The 23,876-nt window shown below is 29.8% G+C and overlaps 3 protein-coding genes and 1 non-coding gene across 8 annotated transcripts; all 4 read left to right on the top strand.

Annotated features, from left to right (window-relative positions):
- Positions 1 to 6,043: 6,043 nt before the first annotated feature.
- LOC129302555 (alpha-L-arabinofuranosidase 1-like) lies at positions 6,044 to 9,117 on the top strand. Its single transcript, XM_054941492.1, has 13 exons — positions 6,044 to 6,187; positions 6,296 to 6,350; positions 6,468 to 6,670; positions 6,779 to 6,897; positions 6,976 to 7,129; positions 7,235 to 7,304; positions 7,390 to 7,535; positions 7,627 to 7,725; positions 7,806 to 8,245; positions 8,320 to 8,376; positions 8,471 to 8,663; positions 8,752 to 8,895; positions 9,022 to 9,117. Exons 1-13 carry the CDS (start codon positions 6,044 to 6,046, stop codon positions 9,115 to 9,117), a joined length of 1,920 nt encoding a protein of 639 aa, XP_054797467.1.
- A 4,533-nt stretch (positions 9,118 to 13,650) lies between these two features.
- LOC129303575 (serine/arginine-rich SC35-like splicing factor SCL30) lies at positions 13,651 to 18,234 on the top strand. Of its 5 annotated transcripts, none has more exons than XM_054942977.1 (9): positions 13,720 to 13,807; positions 14,143 to 14,302; positions 14,429 to 14,506; positions 15,876 to 16,040; positions 16,152 to 16,192; positions 17,214 to 17,292; positions 17,374 to 17,550; positions 17,670 to 17,794; positions 17,869 to 18,234. In XM_054942977.1, exons 1-8 carry the CDS (start codon positions 13,777 to 13,779, stop codon positions 17,791 to 17,793), a joined length of 855 nt encoding a protein of 284 aa, XP_054798952.1. In that variant the 5' UTR covers positions 13,720 to 13,776; the 3' UTR covers position 17,794; positions 17,869 to 18,234. The 5 variants fall into 5 exon arrangements, with proteins under 5 accessions (XP_054798954.1, XP_054798953.1, XP_054798952.1 ...); XM_054942976.1 differs by having other exon boundaries at positions 13,789 to 13,807; positions 17,890 to 18,234; XM_054942979.1 differs by having other exon boundaries at positions 13,651 to 13,766; positions 17,670 to 18,234.
- Positions 18,235 to 20,176: 1,942 nt separating this feature from the next.
- LOC129303706 (16 kDa phloem protein 1) lies at positions 20,177 to 22,712 on the top strand. The gene is made up of 5 exons (XM_054943186.1): positions 20,177 to 20,409; positions 20,635 to 20,700; positions 21,928 to 22,066; positions 22,247 to 22,382; positions 22,491 to 22,712. Exons 1-5 carry the CDS (start codon positions 20,343 to 20,345, stop codon positions 22,545 to 22,547), a joined length of 465 nt encoding a protein of 154 aa, XP_054799161.1. The 5' UTR covers positions 20,177 to 20,342; the 3' UTR covers positions 22,548 to 22,712.
- Positions 22,713 to 23,140: 428 nt separating this feature from the next.
- Positions 23,141 to 23,212, top strand: TRNAK-UUU (transfer RNA lysine (anticodon UUU)). The gene has a single exon. It is a non-coding gene; the product is annotated as a tRNA-Lys (tRNA).
- The last annotated feature ends 664 nt before the right edge of the window (positions 23,213 to 23,876 follow it).

Below are 23,876 nucleotides of genomic sequence, written 5' to 3'. Positions count from 1 at the left end.
ATAACCTACCTAATACTAAGTTGGTTATATTCATAGAAAGTAATAACCAAATAATAATAACCAGAAAAGAAAAAATGAGTTAAAGGTATTGAGTTTAGATTTAGATAACTGTACGCATATAAGCCATTTCACTTTTAAATATAACTAATAGATATTAAATTATAAGATATTTTTGTTTATAATTGTTTCAATCAATATTTAAAATTTATTTTAAAAAAATTCAAGACATAATTGTCATTAATTCAAAATTTGATTTGGTGGGTTAGCTTGAGTTTGGCTCACTTGCCAATTATGATACATAAATATTAATGCACGTATCGGATACTATATGTATCATATCATATATGATGTATTAAAATATGATATTCCTTTATTTAAAATATAAAATATTTTTAACTGAATTTTATTTTTAATAAAGTAGTTACCTACTTTCAAACTAACCTTATCTTTTCATATTTACTCTTATTATTTATCAATAAGGACACTTTTGAAAAAAAAGGCAATGATTACATTTGGAAAAGATTAAAAATATTTTATATTTTTTAATATCTAATTCCTCAAAAAATACTTTATATTTTTGAATGGAGGGAATATATTTTTAATACATGATCATAAAAAATATAAAAGATATAATTTCAATTTAAAAATAAATTGGCATACATATGTCATCTTTTATAATAATGCCAAAAAAAAATAATCATTAATTATTCTATCTATGTCTAATTGTCTATCATCTAGTCTCTACTAATAGTTTCATGCATAGATTTTATATGACAAAAGATTGTATTTCTACATTTTTATAATTAAAAATATAATTTTATATTTTTATTATAGGGTTAAAGTGTATTTTTATATTTGAAATTTTTTCAAAAAGCACTAGGTAGCCTATATTGATAAGTGATGTAATTTTTTTCTTAAACTATTTTTTTAGGAGAAAAAAAATTTTTTTATTAGTTAGCCGTTAATTTTCTTTTTGTTACCATGACATGTGCGTAAGGCCCATGTACAATAAAATTAAAACTTTAATCATGTCTTTTGATATTAATTTCATCATAAACTCTATTTTTAAAAGTGCTAGATATCTTAAAGTTTTTTTTTTAGGAATATTGAGCACTTTAAAGTCTTGTGAAAATAAAATTTAATAAATATTAATAAAATATTAAATATTTTAATATTTAATAATGTAATATTATTATTTAAAAATATTCATCAAAATTTATAAATTATTTTTTAAATATCAATAGCTCAAATTAATTTTTCATAAACTTATAGACAACTTGTTATTTTTTACATATTGATTTTTCAATCTCTTTTTAAGATAATACCTAGATCATTACACTTTTTGTGTAGGTCGAAACTAATCCATATTTTTAATATTCATTAAATTTCTTAAATTTTTAGCTCATTCTCTATAACCTTTTTAGTTAACTAATGATTTTCTTTCAAAATATTGCACCACCTAAATTTAATATTTTTTATATGCTACAGTGTTAGGTGTAAAATTAAAAACATGATAGATTAAAACCAACAATATACTAACAAAAATATTTATTTAAAATATATCATCTGTCCCATTAATATACACATAAAAAAGGTTACTTAATAAGATAATAATTGAGATATGTAGAGAAAAATTCCTCTATTAATTTGGATATTCATTCTCTTCATTTTTAAATACAAAATTATAAAATATCAAAAATATTAATATATTAAATTGAGTGATGTAATATTTTAAAAAAAACTATTAGTTGATTAAAAAAATTACAGAAAATGATGTAAAAAATTTAAAGAACTCAAGTAATATTAAAAATATGATCAATATATAAAATATTATAAGTCATCTGTAAATTTTTAAAAAACTAGTTTGAGATGTTAATATTTAAAAAATAATTTATATAGTTTAGATGAATATTTATAAATAATAATGTTTCAATTATTAAATATTAAAATATTTAATATTTTAATAATATTTATTAAATTTTATTGTGACAATACTTTAAAGTGCTTAATGCTTTTAGAAAAAAAACTTTAAAAAGAAAGCCAAGCGCTCTTAAAAAAAGAGTTCAAGGGTAAATTAACACTAATAAACATAGTTAAAGTTTTATAACATAGTTAAATTTTTACCTGTCATTATGTATGAGCTTCACACACATATCATATCAACAGAAAACAAAAAAGTTAACGGTTATCTAACAAATGAATTTTTGCACATCAAAACATAGTTTAAAAGTAAAATTATTTCACTTATCATTACAAGATGCATAAAGCTCCTAAAAAAAAGTTCAAGGATTAAAATACACATTAACCCTTTATTATATCGAAGACTTTTTTTTAAAGAAAAATCTAAAATTTGACTTTAAAAAGCAAATCACAAAAATATATTAGAAAAAAATATTAATATTGCAATATTTAAAAAATTTAATTTCTTAAAGATAGCTTTGAATTATCTGTTTTAAAATATCAACTTACAGTCTCGAAGTACCTAATATGTGTAGAAAATTAAATTTTTTAAATTAAAATAATAATATTTCGACACCCTACAAATACATAGTAAAAATATATCGGCTAGTATTGACATCCAACATGATAATACATGAAACAATCTGAAGTGTTGGTGCTCTTGCCAATCTTTTGTTCTTTTCATTCCATTCATTATTGCGAAGGAGTTGGGGCCGACAAGGAATCAAAGAAATTAAATGACATTAATGTGATTTAATCACTAAACATTCATCCTCTCCGCCACATCTATTATCTCATTAACATCAAATTAAAGGCATTTTTTTAGCAAAAAATTAAAGGCATATTAAATTAATGCAATTACCCCCCTCCATTCTGTAATATGAGTAATGAATGAGGATATTCGCACCATTAAGAAAATCTTTTCTCTTTTCTATTTTGCTTCCAATAAGTATTTTATCTATTTTATTGTTCATATTTCCTCTAAATCTATATATAAATTAGTAATTAAATTATTGATATTATCTGAAAAAATTTCTTATTTTATCCTTATTAAATGTATTATATTTAAAAACACTTGCTCTTATATTATAATCTGTTACTCTACTAATATAACATTATAAAAAGATAAAATTAGGATAAAGCAATTAATAATCCATCTTTGTATACAAAGTAATTTCTAAAAATGTTCATCAATTTATTATAAAATGTTATTTATAATAAGATCCGGAAAAGTATTAGATAACAAATGAAGCATATGGAAGGAATATGATGAAATAGAATAGGTTTTCTATGAAATGACATTAATGTGATTTAATGTCATCAACTCGCTGAAAAGACGGGAAATTGGGAATATAATTTCTCGTTTGGAAGAATTTATATGCAGGTTTCAAATAAAAAATTTAATTACTCACAATTTTCAATCACTTATAAATTATACTCTGCCGGTCTTAAATTATAAGACACTTTAAAAAAAATTTTATATATTAATAACCCTCATCAAATATACTTAACAACTTTATTTTTAAAAATAAAAATGTAAACTTTTAAAATTATCCTTCATTTAATAACTTTAAATCCACACCTAATTAATATTAAATAGATAGAGAAAGAGTAATAGTGAAATTAGCATATTTAATTACACCTTAATCTTATTAAAGTGTCTTATAATTTGAAATAGCAAATCTTTTTCCTCTAAAATTGTCTTATAATTTGAGATAGAAGGAGTAATACTTAAGTTTAACATATACAAATATAAAAATTTAACTTGTAAAACAAACTGAAAAAATTATTAGTTTTTTATTTAAGACTTGATTGATTGTAATTATCCCTTCCCTTCCCTTCCCTTGCTTCGTTGTAAGTTGTAACGTTCCCATTTTGATGTTAAAAGCTCAACTTGAGCGTTTTCAGAATTAATCCCACCTGTCACTTTCCCTTTATAATGTGAAATTAGCGTTGTATTAAAAATTACTCGCTAGGTTTGGAACATTATATTCTAAACAAGTTGAGAATTAGCGCCTTTAATTTTATTAGTGAGCCAGCAAATCAAATCTTAAATTCTCGCTAGGTTTGGAACATTATATTCTAAACAAGTTAAGCCCTTTAAGAATCATTGAAAATGTAAAACAATTCCCATGATAATTTTTTTTTTCATTTAATAGTTTTAAACATAAAATTAAAATTATATATTAATGTATGACGATCAATTCCACCACAATTGTTTTTTGGGCCACAAAGAGAAATTTTACAATTCGAGTATAGCTAAACTAATCAATTTTGGATGTCCCGCCCAAAAAAAAAAAGTCAAATGAAATTCGAATAATTAAGCTCTCGCGCGTATTACATCAATTCAATGAGTGATTTAATTTTGAAAAACTGAAAAATCAGAATACATATATACTCTCTCTTAAGCGTAATTGCAAAGAGGATGTGAAATCAGTGGAAATGTGTGCGTGATATGGAAGGTGATGCAAGCTAAGAACTTAAGATGGATCATGATGAGTCATACATATATCTTGATTAAAACAAGCAAACTTGCAAAAAGATCATGAATAAGGAATTAATAATATTGTACTATCATAAAAACATCAGCTCTACTTTCATATCAACTGTTTGTCTAAATTTAGTTTATGTTCCTTTTCAAAAAAAAAAAAAAAGGATTGCACAGGCTAAGGTTGTTAAACTTATGAGTTTAAATAAATTCGTGATAGGAATGTAAACTCGTATCACAAACTCGAATCATAAACTTATAAGAGTTTATCTCTATTAACAAATAACTATTAAAATATGACTGTAATTTAATTTAAATATATTAAAAATATAAATAATTGAAATTAAACTCATCTACATTAATAAATTATCATATACAAGACATATAAATTTTAAAATAGGGGAACTTATTTTTGTTATTTTTGTTATCTTTTTTATTAATATTAGTTTTTACATTTTAATTTTTTTTCCTTTAAACCAGGTCTTATAATTTTTATGAATTGAATTTTTCATAGTATATACTTAATTTGAACTCAAAAAAAAAATTAACGAGCTTAATAAATTTAATTAAACTTATATCTAGTTCGAGTTTATGAATTAGTTGACACGATTTTATAAGTTAAAAATATAAAAATGACAAATTTAAAGATAAACTCATGAATTTAACTAAGTTTATATTTAATTTGAATTTATGAGTGAGTTAACATAATTTTATAAATTAAAAATATTAAAATATTAAATTTATAAAGTTAACTTAAAAATTTAACAACTATGGCACAAACGATGTGCATTTGACAAGGCTTTGTCTCAACAATGTCATTATCGCTTGTTGACTTGCGCCCAATGAAAGAGTTATATTTTGTTGTAATATTCATTTACCAAGAAAAACATATCCATAAAAGAAATCAAATTTAATTTTCTTTTAATATTTGATTCCCTTGCCCAGGATCAGGTGTCATGAAACTAAAATTTGAGAATCATACATTTAATTGATGACTTGAATATCTCACACACACATATATGATTTCATTGTTTTATAATTTTCTATATTTCCAATTATTCATATTATTTCTTTTCATAAAAATAATTTTTGATAAACTTTCATTCAATTGAAATTTTGTTTTCCAAAAATATATAGCTTTCTAAAAATAATCGACCGCGATGTATACATACTAGGAATTCCTTTTCATGTAATTAAATACGCTAAATAAATGTGTGGATAATTACATGTCTGAAAATACCAATAATCTCGAAGATTTTTGCGTTAGGTTGGCCAAAAGAAAATATATATTATTAACAAAATTATATAATTATCGTCATTCATCGTAAAAAATATACAAACAGATATTGTTGGATTTGCCAAAAATAGAAAAAATAATAAAGAAACGAGGAGACACGTTAGGTTACATTTCTTATGATAAATGGAAATAAATTAAGAAATAGGATAAGGTCTCTATATCAACCAAAATAATTAAGTCTACCAACTTCCCAAAAAAAAAAGGAACTATAACAAGTCTATTTTAATCCTAATCAGCTTTGGTTATAAATACTAGTTAGCACAAATGAAAATAAGCACAATCCTGAGTGTAACATAAAGATGCCATCTTTCAAAGCTTGTGCTCTTCCGCTCATACTCTTTGTCCTTGCTTCTCAATGCAATGCAAAGCAGGTCTCAACGCTAGTTGTAAATCTTGAGTCTGGATGGCCAATTTCTGAACACTTTTTTGGAGTATTTTTTGAGGTAAACATATATATTATATGCCTAGCATTATTTGACAGTTCACATATCTATGTAGATGTTCGTATACACAATATTGTGTGAATAATTAACCGAATATTTGTTTTATAGGAGATTAATCATGCTGGATCTGGAGGGATATGGACAGAACTCGTAAGAAATAGAGGTGATTATACATACAACAACTTTGAGCTTGCCTCTCAAGGATTGATTCAACTTTTTTCTCCCTTCTATAATGTGATGTGTTTTGATAACTAAACACAAGTTTATGGTTGTGATGAAGGTTTTGAAGCTGGAGGCACAAATGTTCCTTCAAGTATTTTTCCCTGGTCAATTGTTGGAAATGAATCAACTATTCATGTAGAAACAGAACTTGCTTCTCCATTTCCCCGTAATAAAGTTGCTGTGAGATTGGATATCCTTTGTGAATTTCCTAAGAATTGCCCAAAAGGTGTTGGCCTCTCTAACCCTGGTTTCTGGGGCATGGTATGTCTGGACTTTTAACTCTTAATTATATATCATTATGTTCCTTATTGCTGAATAACTATTTTAACTATCTAATTATTATTTTATTTATATGTATTATTCTTTTAGTCTATTGAAGAAGGGAAGAAATATAAAGTGGTCTTCCATGTTCGAGCATTAGGGCCAATTGATTTGAAAATCTCATTCAAAGGAACACTTGGCCAAGAACTAGCTTCTACTGATATAAGGTTATTATCACCTTAACTTTTTCTGATAATTATTTTATGTGTGTGTGTATCAACTACTTAATTAATCTATTCATGTAGGGCATCTGCAAATGTCGTTTCAAAGTGGAGAAGGATGGAAACTATTCTTAAAGCCATTGGATCAGATTTTAATTCTAGTTTGCAAATTACAACCACCAAAAAGGGAGTGATTTGGTTGGATCAAGTCTCAGCCATGCCCATAGACACTTACAATGTTTGTAATATTTAAAATAGTAATTTTTAATCATGTGAAAATAATATTTGTTTATTATATACTTCTCCTTTTATGATTATAATTATATTTCTTTTTTTATTTTAGGGACATGGTTTTCGAAAGGACTTATATCAAATGGTGGCAGATTTGAAACCAAAATTTTTTCGATTTCCAGGTATGCTTATGTAAAACGATACACCTCTAAATATGTAGTTTTTAAGATGTTATAATTAATTTAATTATATATTGGTTTGCAATAGGTGGTACCTATGTTGAAGGAGAAAAATTAAGAAATGCGTTCAGGTGGAAAGAAACTGTTGGACCTTGGGAGAATAGACCTGGCCACTTTAATGATCCATGGGACTATTGGACCGATGATGGTTTGGGTTTTCTAGAAATGCTTCAAGTATATGCCCTTTAATTTTTTTTTCCAAGTAATTATTTTTTTTTTGTATCAATAAGTCAATAACTTAGTTTGACTTTTTGCATTTAAAAAGCTTGCAGAAGACCTTGGTGCATTGCCAGTGTGGGTGTTTAATGCTGGAATTGCTCGTCAAGAAGAAATCAATACAACTGAGATTGGTCCTTTTGTGCAAGTATAATTTTAAAATCGTTACTTCCTCTTTATTTTTTAGTAATTAAGCTCAACTAATATTTTGCATTAATGATTTTATAGGAAGCTCTTGATGGTATAGAATTTGCTAAAGGTCCGACCACATCAAAGTGGGGAAAGATTAGAGCTTCTTTGGGACATCCTAAACCATTTGATTTACGATTTGTTGCTGTTGGAAATGAGGACTGTGACATGTATAATTATCAAGGAAATTATCTTAAATTCTATAAAGCCATCAAGCATCGCTATCCAGATATGCAAATAATCTCAAATTGTGATGCCACCATAAAACCACTAGATCAACCGGCAGATTTGTTTGATTTTCATATTTATACTACTGCTGAGGATATTTTCTCAAAATACAACAAGTTTGATTCTGCTAGACGTATTGGCGCCAAGGCTTTTATTAGTGAGTACGCTGTATGGAAAGAAGATGCTGGATTTGGATCTCTTTTGTCTGCATTAGGAGAAGCTGCATTCCTTATGGGATTAGAAAAGAACAGGTTCATTGTTCCCTAAATCATTGAATATATGTTTTAATAACTTAAATGCTAATATATTGATGTTTATGCTGCAGTGATCTTGTGGAAATGGTCTCTTATGCACCACTTTTTGTAAATTACAATGACCAAAAGTAATACACTTTAATTATTTTATTTTATGTATATATTTATATACGCATATACTTTGAATGAAAATTATGTAATTTTTATGTGTGGATGACACAGATGGAAACCAGATGCAATCGTGTTTGATTCATATCGGAGCTACGGAGTTCCTAGTTATTGGTTGCAACAACTATTCACACAATCAAGTGGAGCGACATATGTTAACTCAAAACTCAAAGCCCCATCTTCCATTGTAGCATCAGCAATTGTTTGGCAAGATTACGCAAACAAAAGGAGTTATTTGAGGATTAAGGTAATGCATAGATTGATAGTCAATGTTGGGGTGGGTCAAATTGATGGGTAATTAGTTGCTTAATGTTGATTTGAAATATCTCTGTTAGGTTGTGAATTTTGCTAACCGAGCAACGACTCTAAGTATTAAAATTGATGGCTTGGATCCCGATGTGAATCTCTCTGGGTCAACAATTACTTTGCTCACTTCTGGCAATGTCAGAGACGAGAATAGCTTTTACAATCCTGTTAAGGTACATATGTTTTTTTTTTTTGTTATCATTTTGGGTATATTAATTTATTTATTGGAGAAAATTGGTGTAAATTAAAGCTCATTGTGAAATTACACTCATGTATGTTTGTGTTTGACTTGTATATAGGTTGTACCAATGAAAACCCTATTGGAGAATCCTCAGCCAAACATGAACATCACGATTCCTCCAATTTCAGTGATATCAATTGACTTCCCAAAATGATAAGGACATCATGAAATTGGTCGGGCGGATATGTGAAGATAGAAATAAAACTCCTTAGGCAAAAATGTTAGATAATTCACAACATGTTTGGGATGATGCTTTTGGGTTGGTAGTTTTTTCTGTTTATGATCAGCAATTTTTAATTTTATATGGAATTTGTGAAGTAAGACTACTGGGTTGTTTATGTTTTTAACGGTTTCAAAATTTCCTTCGGTAGTATTTACCCTTAATTTTCTGAAGAAACTCAGCCCCTGCAACACAAAACTAATATTTAACAACTCATAGTTAGAAGAGGATTACCGAGACTCAGTGATGGATCCAGAAATTTTGAATTGTGGGCACATAATATATTTACTCATATAAAAATATACTTGCAATGAAACAAATATATCATAATACCACAAAAAAAATTGAAATATATCATAAGTTTTACTTCGAATGTTTTCAGACAATCTTTTCATGAAAGGTTTCATATTTTAATGATGTTGAATAATTTTTTCATTTTTGATACTATCAAAAATTTATTTCTTTATATAAGATCAAATTACCATTCAACAATTTATCTCCTATTCTTGATGATATTAATAGCAGAGATGGCCTTTTTAACTTATGCAATTGTTACTTGTAATATCAAGACTAACTCTAAAAACAAATACATTAACGGATATACAATGTGTGAAGATTGTGACAAGATGCTGCTTATGGATTTAGCTTTTTTAATTGAAGTGAGACGGGAAAAAATGACAAAAAAAAATAGAGGAAAAGAGTCGATTTTAATGAAAAAAATAAATAACCACAAATAAAATGATGAGCATAGAATGTGTTGTGGGCCATGAAAATTAAGAATATAAAAATAAAAAAGAAAAATTGAATGGACAAGTTATTAGTGGGAGCAATTATTATTATTATTATTTTGAAATCATAAGGCAAGTTACAGAAACTTGAAAGCAAATAACAAGAACCTAATTAGAGGTCAAAGATCTCATGTCTTGTAGGAAATTTGGAAAGCAAAAGGAAGGAACAGAATTAAAAATAATAATGTCTGCTTTTATGCATTGAGCTTTTCTAACAAGCTTGTCAGCACATTTGAGTGATTCTCTATAACAATGTTGCATCTACACAAGTTGATTGGCAACTAAAAGTACACGAATTTTTTGTAGCTCCTCATAAAGAGGATAGGATGATACTCTCTACCACCACAATATATAAGATTCAATGATTTCATTGAATCAGTAAATAAAAGAACCTTGAAAAAGCCATTTGTTTGACAAAATTTAAGCCCCATGAGTATTCCATATAATTCTGTTATAGTGATTGTCATGAATTCCAATTTTTCTTAAAAAAACCTTTGATTCAATTGCCTTTGCTGTCTCCAACTATGCCCCCACAGGTAACAAATTGTTGAATATCTGCTGAAGCATTCACGTCCAAACGCAGGTAGTCATTTGGAGTTATTATCTCTGAGATGGGGGCATATGATACACATATTACACATATTTATTAATTTATTAAATAACTTGCAAAATATTTATGAGACAGCTGCACTATCTATACAACACCTCGTTCATCATTGCTCAGGCTACTTTTTGCCCTCAATACATGAGGGATAATTTTTGTTATCGTTTACTCTTGTACTGTTAAAAAAACTAATAGTATTGTTTTGCGATAGATTATCTAAAATTACCACTTCAAAGTAAATTATTGACAATATGTTAATTTATGGTTTTATTTTGCAGTTTATATGAAAAGTCATTTTCCAAGTCAATTTGATTAGAGGATACTGACTCAATACTATATATATATCAGCCATCGTTTTTTCACAAATTAATAGCCAAGACATAATAATACTTACTTTTATTGTCAAATTCTCGAGTTAATCCTTTAAGTTTATTATTTTCATATTTCTAACTTACAAAATTGTGTCAACTCGCTCAAATTCAAATTGGATGAAAATTTAGTTAACTCATGAGTTCACTCTTAAATTTTACCATTTTTTTATTTTTAACTTATAAAATTGTGTCAACTCACTCATAAATTTAAACTAGATGCAACCTCAATTAGATTCATTAAACTCATCAATTTTTTATTGAGTTAAGTAAGTTAATTATATATTATGTAGAACTCGGTTACAGAAACGGTAGAACCCATTTCAAAGAAAAATAAAATTTAAAAAATAAAAGTAATATTAATAAAAATAAGAAATACAAAAAAATAAGCTAACGTATTTTAAAATTTTTACATTGAGTATGATAATCTATTAATGTGAATGGATATAATTTCAATGATTTATATTTGAAATATATTTAAATTAAATTATGATCATATTTTATATTTTAATTATTTAGCCATATATTTTTAATGATTATTTATCATTAAAAGTAAACTCTTATAAGTTTGTAATCCGAGTTTAAAATTTGAATTTACATTCTCATTATAAATTAATTTAAACTCTTGAGTTTGACAATCTTATATTGATTAAAATTAGTTTTTTTTTTACCTCAAATATGATTAAACTGCTTCTAAAGAAACAAATAAAAGGAAAGTACAATGGAATTATCCCTCTCCTCTTCCTCTAGGAGGTGAATGATGAAGGTGACCTCGCTTGTTCTTGGATGTTTTGTACTCCTTTTTAGGGTGTTCTCATATATGTTTCGGTATTATTAAAAAAAAAAAGAAAAAGAAAAAGGGTACAATGTAGCGAAACAAACGACTGAAATTTTCCAGTAATTTTTTCCCCCGAGAAATGAGCAATGAAAGGCATCACAAAAATCAGAATAAAATAAAATAAATAAAAAAAGTCACATTTAACATCTAATAATGTCTTGAATTATTTTCAATAAAAAATATTTATGAATAAAAAAATATTTTTTAGATGAAAAATGTTGCCACATGGGGATAGCTAATTTGCACACCTAAAATTTGGAGGGATAACTCTTTGTTCGTCAAAGCTTTCAAACAAAGGTTAAAAAAAATAAAAAAAAGATGCTTTGGAACTAGGTTTATGAGTTGACCCATGAAAGCTAAATTATTATCCTTTTTATTTAAAAATATAAAATATTTTTAATTGAATATCACTTTTTAATAAAATAATTATCTACTTTTTAACTAACCTTATCTTTTCATATTTACTCCTATTAAATACCTTACAATAAATATAAAATTATTATTAATAGGCATACTTTTAAAAAATAGAATATTAATTACACCTCAAAAGACTAAAAATATTTTACATTTTTAAATATTCAACTCTTTAAAAAATATTTTATATTTTTTAACGGAAGAAATATGTTGTTTTTATATATGCTGGGGTATAAGAGAAAAAACTTGTATGTAATTCCTTATATATTTTAATACATGAAACTGAATAATTTGTCCATAAAAGATAATCAAACCTTTTTTTCAACAAAATACGAAAATCAAAGATACATGCTCAAGTAAAAAATGATATTTATATCATAATTTGATTCTAAGAATATTATAAAACAACTATTGTCTTCATTTTTATTAAAAAAAAGTTGAGTTATGTGCGTTTTGTGATGAATCAAACTTCCTATTCATTCAGGGGAAAAATTACTATAAATGATTTATTTATGGACATCATATTTTGTTATAATTTTATATAAATTAATATTAACTCTATATATATATATATATTTTAATATATAACATGGAGTCTGAAGAATGAATTATTTATCTTATAAATGGTACAATTTATAATAGATTTTTTTTGTTATTAATTGATGATGGCATTGATATTGATATTAATATTAATAAATGATAAAAAAAAATTTTCTAAACGTTATTGTAATAAAGAGTCAAGTGTAAATTTGGCTTACACTACAAATAGGGAAAATATAATTGGCCCCTATATTTTTAGCATATTTTGTTATTGGTTTCTACATTCCTTTTCATTGTTCCTAATCCCTTAAATTTTATTTACCGGCAATGTTAGTCTTTATTGATATTGATAGAGTAAATCTATTGATATATACACAACTCTGTTAATTTTGTTGCTAAATTGATAAAACTATATTGAATTGGGTACTGTATGAGAAAAATAACTAGTAATTTTTTTTATCTCAATTGTTACGTCTTTTCCATTCTGAAGCTTCACTTATTATGCTTTTAAGGATTTTGACTGTTTCTTTTTGGTTTCTTCTCTAAATTTTTATTTTTATACAATTGATCATAATTTTAACAAGTCAACATAAAAAAATAATAAAATTTATATATACGTCAGCTACTGCTAAGTCTTTATAGTCATATTTAAAAATATATGTATTTTTATTTTCCCACACCCCAAATGCAACGGGGAAAAAAGGGGAAAGAAACAAGAAAGCAGAAGGCTTTTTTGTCCCAAAATCAACTGTTCTCTGGGCCTCAGCTTAGTGGGCTGGTTAAGTTCAGACTTCCGAATCAATTGTTTTTTGTAATCCTACTGAGAATTAAGATAGCTGGGTTTCAGTTTCTGCCCAAGTTTTTCAGCCCAAACTGAATGCCACATTTATTTCCTCCATCCAAAACGACGTGGCTCCGAGATCTAGGGTTTAAAATAAGAAGGTTCGGCATAAGTTTTCAGGTGAAGTATCCAATTGACCTCTGAGCTAGGTCTTCCTTTCTTGTTTGTACTCTGAAGCGCAGTTGCGGAGGTAATCAACCATGCATATTCCATCCAATCTTCATGATAAACGTAAAGCAGATGGTTTGATTCGTGTTGCATTTTTTATATCTGAACTGTTTCGAAGTTGATCTTCATGTACCTTTGTTACCCCCGCCTGTGAAACTTTACTTTTCCGGTCTGTAGCGTCTCGGTATTGTCTACTTTCTGATGAAATTTCATGATCCTGTGTTCTCTCCATCTTTATTTGATTTTTATGGGTGGTACCGTGACGATGTAATTATCATCAGTTGCCCGTTTTAATTTGGGTTTTTAGTGGTTTGCTCATGATATTGTCAGTGATAAATTTTTTGGACGATAACTTCGAGTATTTTTGCTTAGATTTGCAAGCTTTATTGCATTCTTAGGCGATAAGATGCGGAGGTACAGCCCAGCATACTATAGTCCTCCTAGGAGAGCATACGGTGGTGGAGGGAGAAGCCCTCCCAGGAGGGGCTATGGTGGAGGCAGACGCAGGGAACAAAATCATGGGAGCCTTTTGGTTCGGAACATTCCTCTCGATTGCCGGTATGATTATTTTTATGCGGTTTTGTTTTGCCTGTATGCATGCTGTTAAATCTTCTTATCTCTCCATTTTCATTAGGTTATGCTTCTGAACCCTCATGTTAACCCATTCTATCATGGTTTTCACAGACCAGAGGAACTTCGAGTTCCATTTGAGCGATTTGGACCTGTCCGGGATGTTTACCTACCAAAGGACTATTATACTGGGTGAGTATTATTGCAGGGGGAAGGGTGATCTCTCGCAATGGCCTGCTTTAGTTTTCCTTTCTCCCCTTACTGTATCTTTTATATGTTCTGAAGGTATAGTGTATAAATCTTAATGTTCATTTACTGAGGTCTGGCATTATTGTCTTTCTCGCCGAGTAAGTGCCATTCCTAGTTATTAGTGGCACGAATTTTGCTTTCCGTGGTATGTGGCAAGATACAGGTAATGCGACTCTGAGCATAACTAAAAAGTAAAGGTTGAGAGCAAGTAATGCTGATAGCGATTCGTTTATATTAGTTGATAAGATAATGATTACTGTATTTGTTACCCCCTAAATTCTAATTAAGCACTCAAAATTAGTTTTGTAATATTTGAATACAAAAATACTTTAGGCTTACGTGAGCTGCTAATAGCTACCTTGGTGTTTGAACATTTTCTTCTGAGTATGTGCCTAAAACTTTTATTTTAGTAATAATCAGGGGGGATTATGCAACTGTGATTAGTTTCTTATTTTTGCGACTGTGCTTAGATTTTGACTTTCTATGAAATATGAATAGATAATATTTTATGAAAGAATTTACTTGTATGATATGAAGTACCCATACAACTATTTGACTTGCAGGTGAAGCTCTTCAGATTGGTAAGAATTGTTGAATTGTCAGTTAATTCTGGGTTTCCTTGTATCTTTTTGTGCTCTTAAATTATCGTCAAAGTAGGGGATGGATTTTTTTCCCTTGAACTGAATTATATACATATTTTTTAAATATTTAGTTTTACTTTCCTTTCATGAATTAATATTGGACTGGTTTGTCAGGGGGTATGTTGGTTTGAAATTGAAGTATAACAAGCCCAAGCCCCACAATTGAGGAGACCTACTCTCACTGTTTATCATTGCCTAACATATTGGTTCCCAAGTATATAAATGTTCATATGAAGAGTGTTCCTATCCTATGTGAAGAGAACTTAGATAATTACACAATCAATAGAAGTTTGATGGAAGAAGATTGATTCTTGTCCCATTGAAGACTTGGTGAAGATGTTTTTAAGTTTGTGGGAACGTTGAATTCAATTGAGTATAAATTCAAGTGTTGAAGAATTTTCAAGTCACTTGCCTTTTTGAGGTTGCCTTTACTACTTGAATGTAAAGAAAAAGGTCAGCCACTAAGCTTGGATTTTAGCGGCTTTAGTTAATTCAACATCCTCTGCTGCCTTCATGTCTCTGATGTTATATGTTTTCTGATGAATGCTATATTTATTACTAAGTAATGCAATTTTCTGTGCTTGCTGGGTATGCAAATTCTGAACCATAAGAGTATCTGCTAGTGTTTGGTCTGTCATTCTTATAATGGTGGTCTACTTTTCTTTACACAGAGAACCTCGTGGATTTGCATTTGTGCAATTTGTGGATCCTTATGATGCTTCAGAGGCACAATATCATATGAATGGACAGATTTTTGCTGGAAGGGAAATATCTGTAGTTGTTGCTGCAGAGTCAAGGAAAAGGCCAGAAGAGATGCGTCAGAAGTCAAGGATGAGGTATTTCTTCTGCTTATTTGACGCCTTGCTCTCGTGTGATGAAAACAACAAATTAGGCTTATGCCTAAGATATTTGCTTTTAATTATATGGATATTATTCCCCTTATGCAGAGGACCAGTAGGCTATGGGGGGAGAAGGTCGGCTTATTATGGTATGTTGTTTCAAAAGTTGAATTTTTTTTAATATTCCAATTTGCTGTGACTTTCAAAATTAATATTTCATGTTGTCTGAAACTGAAGAAGTTTCCTTTGTTGATGTGTTAATAGAAACTCCAAATCTATGCAATCTGAATTTTTTTCCTTGCCTCATTAGGCTTCTCATACTTGTTGTGTGGATCTGAATTTTATGTGGCTTATCATGATTGCATATATATGAAAGAATGAATTGACTGATGGAAGATTTACCCCTGATTATATATTGATATTTGTTGTAAATTTTAGGGTAAGCGCTTCTTATTACCTTTCTCTCATGTATGTTTTGTTTAAAGTGCTGTCAGTATTTATGAATCATTAAATACTAATAGGTTCGGCTGTGTTATACTTCTCTGAAAGGAGTAGGACGGGTGTATGTAGGCGTTCTACACTTTCTTATCTGATATTTTAAAATAATGATTTATGTTTTCTATATGATAAACAAATATCATACAAGGTTCAGGACTCATCCATTATGCACTTGCTGACTTTCAAACCCAATGCCCAATTGTCTTGCTTTGGTCATGCAAAGTTAGTTGCAATTGTGATGAAGTCTGTACTCGTCAATGGCATCTGGACTGCATCATTGACCTTGAGTTGTTGAAAAGTAGTTTTTCATGTATTTTTCTTGTCTACCATTTCATTTAATTGGAAAATTTCTTTAATTGGGGACTTGAAGGCTGCTTTAAAGACAGATTGCTGGATCACATGAAATTGTTATGACTTAGTTTTGGCCAAAACCTAGTTGTCATGATAGATCAAATCAAGGGTGTGGTTAACCTTACTCGGGACATATACTTTAATAATAAATCTAGTTCATATATTGGAGCCTTTTCCACCACGTGGAGGAAATTTGTTTTATATTGTGTTCTCCTATCACTGAAAAACTAAAGGTAATTTTACATTGGAAACTCTTCAAATGAATGAGGTTTTTTAGTTGAATACTGTATGGAATCTATTCTCATGTTAAATATGCTTCAGGACGATCCCGATCTCGTTCAGTTTCAAGATCACGCTCCCCACATTATCGCTCTGGTTCTAGAAGTAGATACCATTCAAGGTGAGGTCTAGAATATGACAAACTTGGTCGTTTATAGCATCGTAGAAGCATTTGATCATGCTTGTGATTTGACATTGTCAGGTCATATTCTCCTGCTCCAAGAAGGCGAGGTGACTATTCTGTTTCCCCTAAACCACGTGATGCGCACCCTAGATCACCACGAGGTCCTTCTGTGGAGCGAGATGGTGATCAGAAGCGCAGGTCATACTCTCCAGGTTATGGCAATGGTCCAGATTATGATACTGTCAATGGATATGAGTGAGTCTCAACGGATATATATTTATGTTTAGCTCTTTTACTTGGTTACATGCCTTGTTTCTGCCCTTTTCCTCTTTTTGGGAGGTTGATTGTGTATGCCTTGGATAATCCTATGAAAGGAAATCTGTGTATAACTCTGAGGCTGCACGAGACCAGTGGGGGCAATCACCACGCAGAGCATCAAGATCACCCATTGGGTCAAGATCAAGGTCTGCTGATTTGTCTCCCAGACATGGCAGATGAGGTAAAATGATTTAATAGCAAGATTTTCTGGGCCAGACGATTGGTTCTCCATGAGGGCTGACATTATTTTGATAGTTTCCATGGTGCACGTCGCAGAGGGTGTGGCAACATGATGCTGGGCTTCTGTACAATTCCATGAATATGTGAACCTATACAAACACCTGTATCTTGGCTTAAATTTCAAGTAATGTCACCTTAAGACTTAGAAATTGATTTCTACTGAGCGTGCCGAACTTAATAGAACTACAAAATCTACATCAAGTTGATTTTCGGTTAATTGTGAAGGTTCAAATCAAAATTTCAGCCAATCAAGGGCCTGTTATGAAGTGGTATGGAATAGGTAGCATTAAGAATTTGTTTGGACGTGTTGAACTTGGTATGACTGTAAAAGTCTTGACTTATTTCCTGATTTTTGACTGATTATGAAGCTTCAATTCAAAATTCCAGGCCATTTTCCGTAAGAAGAAAGTTCTAAATTATGGGCGTTTGCCAAACTTCAAGAACAGATATAATTATCTAATTAGGTTTAAGCACATCATTAATGACATTTAAATTGGATGTTTGTTAGGCTTGCTAAACTCTAACCAAGATCTACGAGAATCGATTTGGTTGGAATGAATCTATAATCTTGGCGTCTACCGTTGAATGGTCATTTCTATTTCTAATCAACATTAACTATCTGACCTAATGTCCGAAGGAATTATGAAAAGCGTACTCGTTTTAAGAACTCATCTCCCCCCCTTACGAAATTGAGATCTTATTGATGCAACCTGTCAAAAGGCAAAGGACTGTAAACGAGGAGTCCTGAAAGAACGTTCTAGCGGGGGGATGAAAAGCAGACTTTGCAGAACACAAGTCCATTCGTGGATGCTGAGACCTGACAGTAGAAACTAGAAAGGAATTAGAATTAAAAACATCTCACGAGTTGGCATGAAATGCTCAAAGTGCCCCTAATTTAACCACGATTCTCAAATCCATACTTGTTCTACCACCTTGTAACCTCACTATTTGAAAGAAAAAGCAACAGAATTATTTTATAACTGATTTGCCGTCTTACTGTTTATCAACCAATCTTCATGCATTTGATTCTCCGTGCACCTTATGATTGTACATTTATCTAATATTAGTTCTGTAGAATACGTTTTCACATGGATATATTTGACATTGATTGTTGGAAATTGGATTTGCATATATCAGTTTTTGTGCATGACTTTTTTATATAACTATTTTGTATTTAATGTTACTAATTAATAATTAAGGTCAAAATAATGCTCTCCCAATGTGCCAAATTACACGATCCCCTCTCCCCCAAGATTTGCATATGATGTTAATGAAAACCTATTCTATAAACCCCAAATCTACACACACACTCTCTTTTTACCATCCCTATTTTCACATGCATGTGTATACACTCACTTTTAGTTTATTTTTATTTTTATAATGAAAATGAGTTGGGTACTAGAAATTTACTATTTATTTAAGCTCTTGCCTCTACGAAAAAAATATTTATAATTCATTTATCAGCAAGATCTTTATATTATCAATGAAATTCAAACACACTCTTATTACATATGAATTGCATCAATACCACATAAATCAAATTTTTGTCATAAATTACATTATAAATTATTCATCAACAAAGAGTCCAAGACGTCTACTAAACATTATAATGGTGATCATGATGTTTGTTTTCCCTTACCAATGAACATAATTACTTCTCTTAGACGCTTGTTTCCACCACCAATTGGGGTTGTATTTCGTGTATGTTATAATCTCTCAATTTTAAAGCCACTATTACATTTATTTTTTGAAAAATTGCTCGTACAGAAATACTTTTAAAACTTATTTCTCTCCTAGATGAGTTCCCTTTTATTCTAATGGATCTACTACATCAATATCCTTTGAACTTTATAACAAAAGATAAAGCATATATACTTAGTCTTATATACTTAATATATTTATATTTAATTAAATTATGAGAAGTAAATCTTAATATGTTAAAAAAATTAATAATAAGAATTTATTATAAAATAAATAATTTATAAAAAATTTACATGTCTTAATTTAATTGAATACAAATATATTAAATATATAAAGTTAAATATACAAGTTTTCTTCTATCCTAAATGCCTAGAATAGTTAGTAGAAAGAGATAGAAACTCGATTGATGCACCCAATACTCTAATTTTTTTTTCTTGAAAAAAAAATGAAAATTGCGCTTACGTTAATGAAGTGCAATCCATTGAGCATGTAAATCATCACATGTTAAACAAAAAAAAAAGTAGATTAATAATTTTTTTGGGTCCAATTTTGCCAGGATTACGATTATTTGCACGTGACGGTAATCAAATACAGCGTTTTTCTAGGGGACTGGGCTTGACTCGTTCCGAACCAACGTGAAAACCAGGAATGAGTTAGGCGACGACCTTTCGCTGGTTTTCGTCTCTTGTTGCTATAAATTGTCATCGAAGGCATCATCGGCTAGTTCTCACTTCTCCCCGCGTTGTTTACTTCTTCTAAGAGCTCCAAAGGACACGTCACACAAAGAAATGGCGATCGGATTCATGGAGGTGCTTGTTGTGAAAGCTAAGGGCCTTCCTCTGTCAGATCTCTTCGGTGCGTTTCCACTTCCACTTTTCTTTTGGTCATCTTTCTCACTCATAACTTGAGATTTCACAACAATCCCTACATTAATCCCCAATTCTTGAGTTATTCGCTGTGTCGTCGATTTCACAAGGGGTTGAGTGAATTTCTCTGGTGTCTGGAAGTTTTTATGTTTTCCGTGTTATTATATGTTGATTCTAACAATGTTTCGTTCTTATATGTGTCTTCTCTCTATAGCTCGTATCGATCCCTACGTTCTGATACAATACAAAGGCCAAGAGCGCCAGACTAGTGTAGTCCATGGTTAGTTTTACTATCACCAATCTGCTTAGACATGAATTCCTGTGTGTGTGTGTGTGTGACTCCAATCATTCCCGCTGGAATCAGTTTGGAGATGCATTTGCTTGATTGAAATGTGGATTTAGTCATCGTATGTAGCTGTTAATTTTGAACATTTTTCTTTATTGTTTTTCTGGCTATCACTGTATATGACCGTCTCTGCTGTACCTGAACTTGTAAAACAGTAGTAGTTTGTGTGTGTGTGTGTGACTCCAATCATTCCCGCTGGAATCAGTTTGAAGATGCATTTGCTTGATTGAAATGTGGATTTAGTCATCGTATGTAGCTGTTAATTTTGAACATTTTTCTTTATTGTTTTTCTGGCTATCACTGTATATGACCGTCTCTGCTGTACCTGAACTTGTAAAACAGTAGTAGTTTGTGTTTAAGAGTATTTAATTAATGATGAGAAAGATTTATTAATTAGCTGTACTTGACTAAACCAAATGATTCGTATAGCATATGGTCTCGTTTGAAACCAGGAGCTTCACGATACACATGTCAAGGAAAAAAGGTTCAGAATTCTGTGATTAAGTTTCATGCTAATCGACTACTATGTAAGCTGGCGGAATCCTTTGCTTGTGGAATGTTGGGGAAGGAAAAATGAAATGTGAAGAACCAAATGATCTGTTCAAACTGAATGTAGTACATTAATTTTTCTGATTTTCCTTCATTCTGCTGATAACTAAGACTGAGTACCACTTTCTGTTTTCTTCTGTAAGCTTTTGCTAATTCCATATTTTTCTTCATAAAATAGCATGCTGATTTATAAGCAATTCTTTCTTTCGTCTCTCCTTCTCTCTCTCTAATTGAATCGAACGTTTACTTGCTGCTAAGTTGATAGCTAGAGTTGTTAGTTAAGTTGTTGTTTGTCTGTCTTCATTTTGTGAGTCCAAATGTTACATTTTAAATTTGACAGCAGCAAGGTCTTTAACAAAATTGTTGACCAAATATTCTTTTTAACACTTCTCTTTTTAATTAATAAAGGAGGTTCACAAGGCAGATTAAGTTCATTTGCTGCCTCCTCTTACAAGTGCATGATGAAAAGCATTTAAAGTTTCAAATTCATAACCACACATGCTAAATCCTAAAATAATAAAAGTAGCTGCTTAATTAATTATAGGTAAAGCATCAGAAAATTATGGCGTATGTTTGCTCACTCTATATATATATATATATAATATGATGCAGAGGGAGGTAGCAATCCAGTGTGGAACGAGAAATTTGTATTCAGTGCAGAATATCCTGGATCAGGCGACCAATTCAAGCTCAGCTTTAAAATCAAGGACAAGGACTTTTTTTCTTCTGATGACTTCCTTGGCCAAGCCGAGTAAGGGTCAACAATTCTTCAATAAACTTGCTCGATATAAAAGAAACAGATAAATCAACTCAGTTATTAATGATGAGGATTTTCTTTAAAGGATGCTTACCCAAGAGCTCCAAATATCATAATGAATATGTTGTTAGAGTTGAAGTTGACAAAGGATCGATTAATTGTGTGTGGTGGCAGAATATATGTGGAGGATTTGTTGGCTGTAGGAGCAGAGAATGGAAGAGCTGAGCTTCATCCTCGCAAGTATAGAGTGGTTGGTGTAGATCAATCTTACTGTGGAGAAATTGAAGTTGGTGTAACTTTCACCCTTAAGGTACGCTGCTTTTCAATTTCCAACTTGTTTATGCTGCTATATATACATGTGATGATGCAATCAGTTTAAAGAAATCTTTGACAGTGCCGTTTTGTTTTATGCTCACAGGAAGAAGACGACTATCTTGACAAAGACATTGGAGGATGGAAGGAAAGCGACTGCTAGTAATCATGTTCATCAGATGTATATTTTAGAATTTAATCTTATGAAAATGTTAAGAGTTTGAAGAGAAAGGGGGGATTAATTAACTTTATGTACTCTTAATCTTTGTATTACTTTATATTAATTTCACAGTTTGAAAAGATCTTTAACGCATTAATGTTGGAGCAATTCCTCTCCATTTATTTTGTCCAACCTATTTTCATGTGTTGTGAGCAAAGCATTTTAAGGACTAGTTAATATAATGATTCTGCATCATAAAGTTCTATTCAATAGAAAGAGTAACTGTTCATAATAAGAAAAGTGGTCTTAACTCTTCAATTTTCATGTGGGATTTAAGCTTAAATCAGAATTACATTGAAAGAAGTTAGATAAAGTGAAAAGGTTTAAATTTTAAAATTTTCAATATTTTTTAGATGAAGGTACATGTTTTAAGGTCTATTGCCATAATTCTTTGCATTGCTCAGTCCAAGTTCAAAGTGAAAGTGATGACAAAAATAAAATTAAACTAAAAAAAAAAAGGAGGGTGGGGGGGCTCTCTGAAGTTTTTACAACAACTCATATATATAATAATATTATATTGCTTTTACACATCACAAGCCGACCTAGCTCAGTGGTAGAGCGCGTGGCTTTTAACCACGTGGTCGTGGGTTCGATCCCCACGGTCGGCGCTTTTTTTTTTTTATCAAATGTTTTTCTCAAACTTATGATGTAACTTGTACCAAGTTGTTTGTCGTGTAGTGTAGTCGCGTGAGCTGGACTCCTACGTTAAATTTCCGAAAAAGTTTATCATTTATAAACCTAAAAAAACCTTTTCTGCAATGTAATTAAAATCAAAGCATACATTTTTTAATTATAAAATTAGTATATTTTTATTACTGACACTGTTTAGGGTTAAAATATATTTAATCAATATTATAAAATAGTTAATTTAAAAATTTTGAATAAAAAATTAATACATTTTATTGTCTAATTTACGTATGATTTGTGTTGTGTGCTTTCACAAAGAGAGGGAAGTAATTTATCCTAAATTTGATTACGATAGCAGTTAAAATGTGAATAAACTAAATAAATTCAAACGATAATTATTAATAATTAAAATTAATAAAAATTAATTTCCATCGGAATAGTATTTTATAGATAAAATGAATTTATAATAGTCTTGTCACTTACTATATTTTATTAACATTGTCAGGAAAAAAAAAAAGTATCATTACTCTGTATTACTTTTTACACAATACATATTAGTCACACTTTTTTATTTTTATGATATTCTTCACTTCAAAATTTTTTCCTATCGATTAGTAATTACTAAATCATATCTCTTTTACCCAC

The sequence above is a fragment of the Prosopis cineraria genome, unplaced genomic scaffold, assembly GCF_029017545.1.
Source record: "Prosopis cineraria cultivar Desert tree isolate PC_DT_omini unplaced genomic scaffold, ASM2901754v1 PC2, whole genome shotgun sequence".
Classification (NCBI taxonomy): Eukaryota; Viridiplantae; Streptophyta; class Magnoliopsida; order Fabales; family Fabaceae; genus Prosopis; species Prosopis cineraria.
The sequence above is the reverse complement of the archived record's forward strand: the minus strand, read 5'-3'. Positions and strand labels throughout refer to the sequence as shown.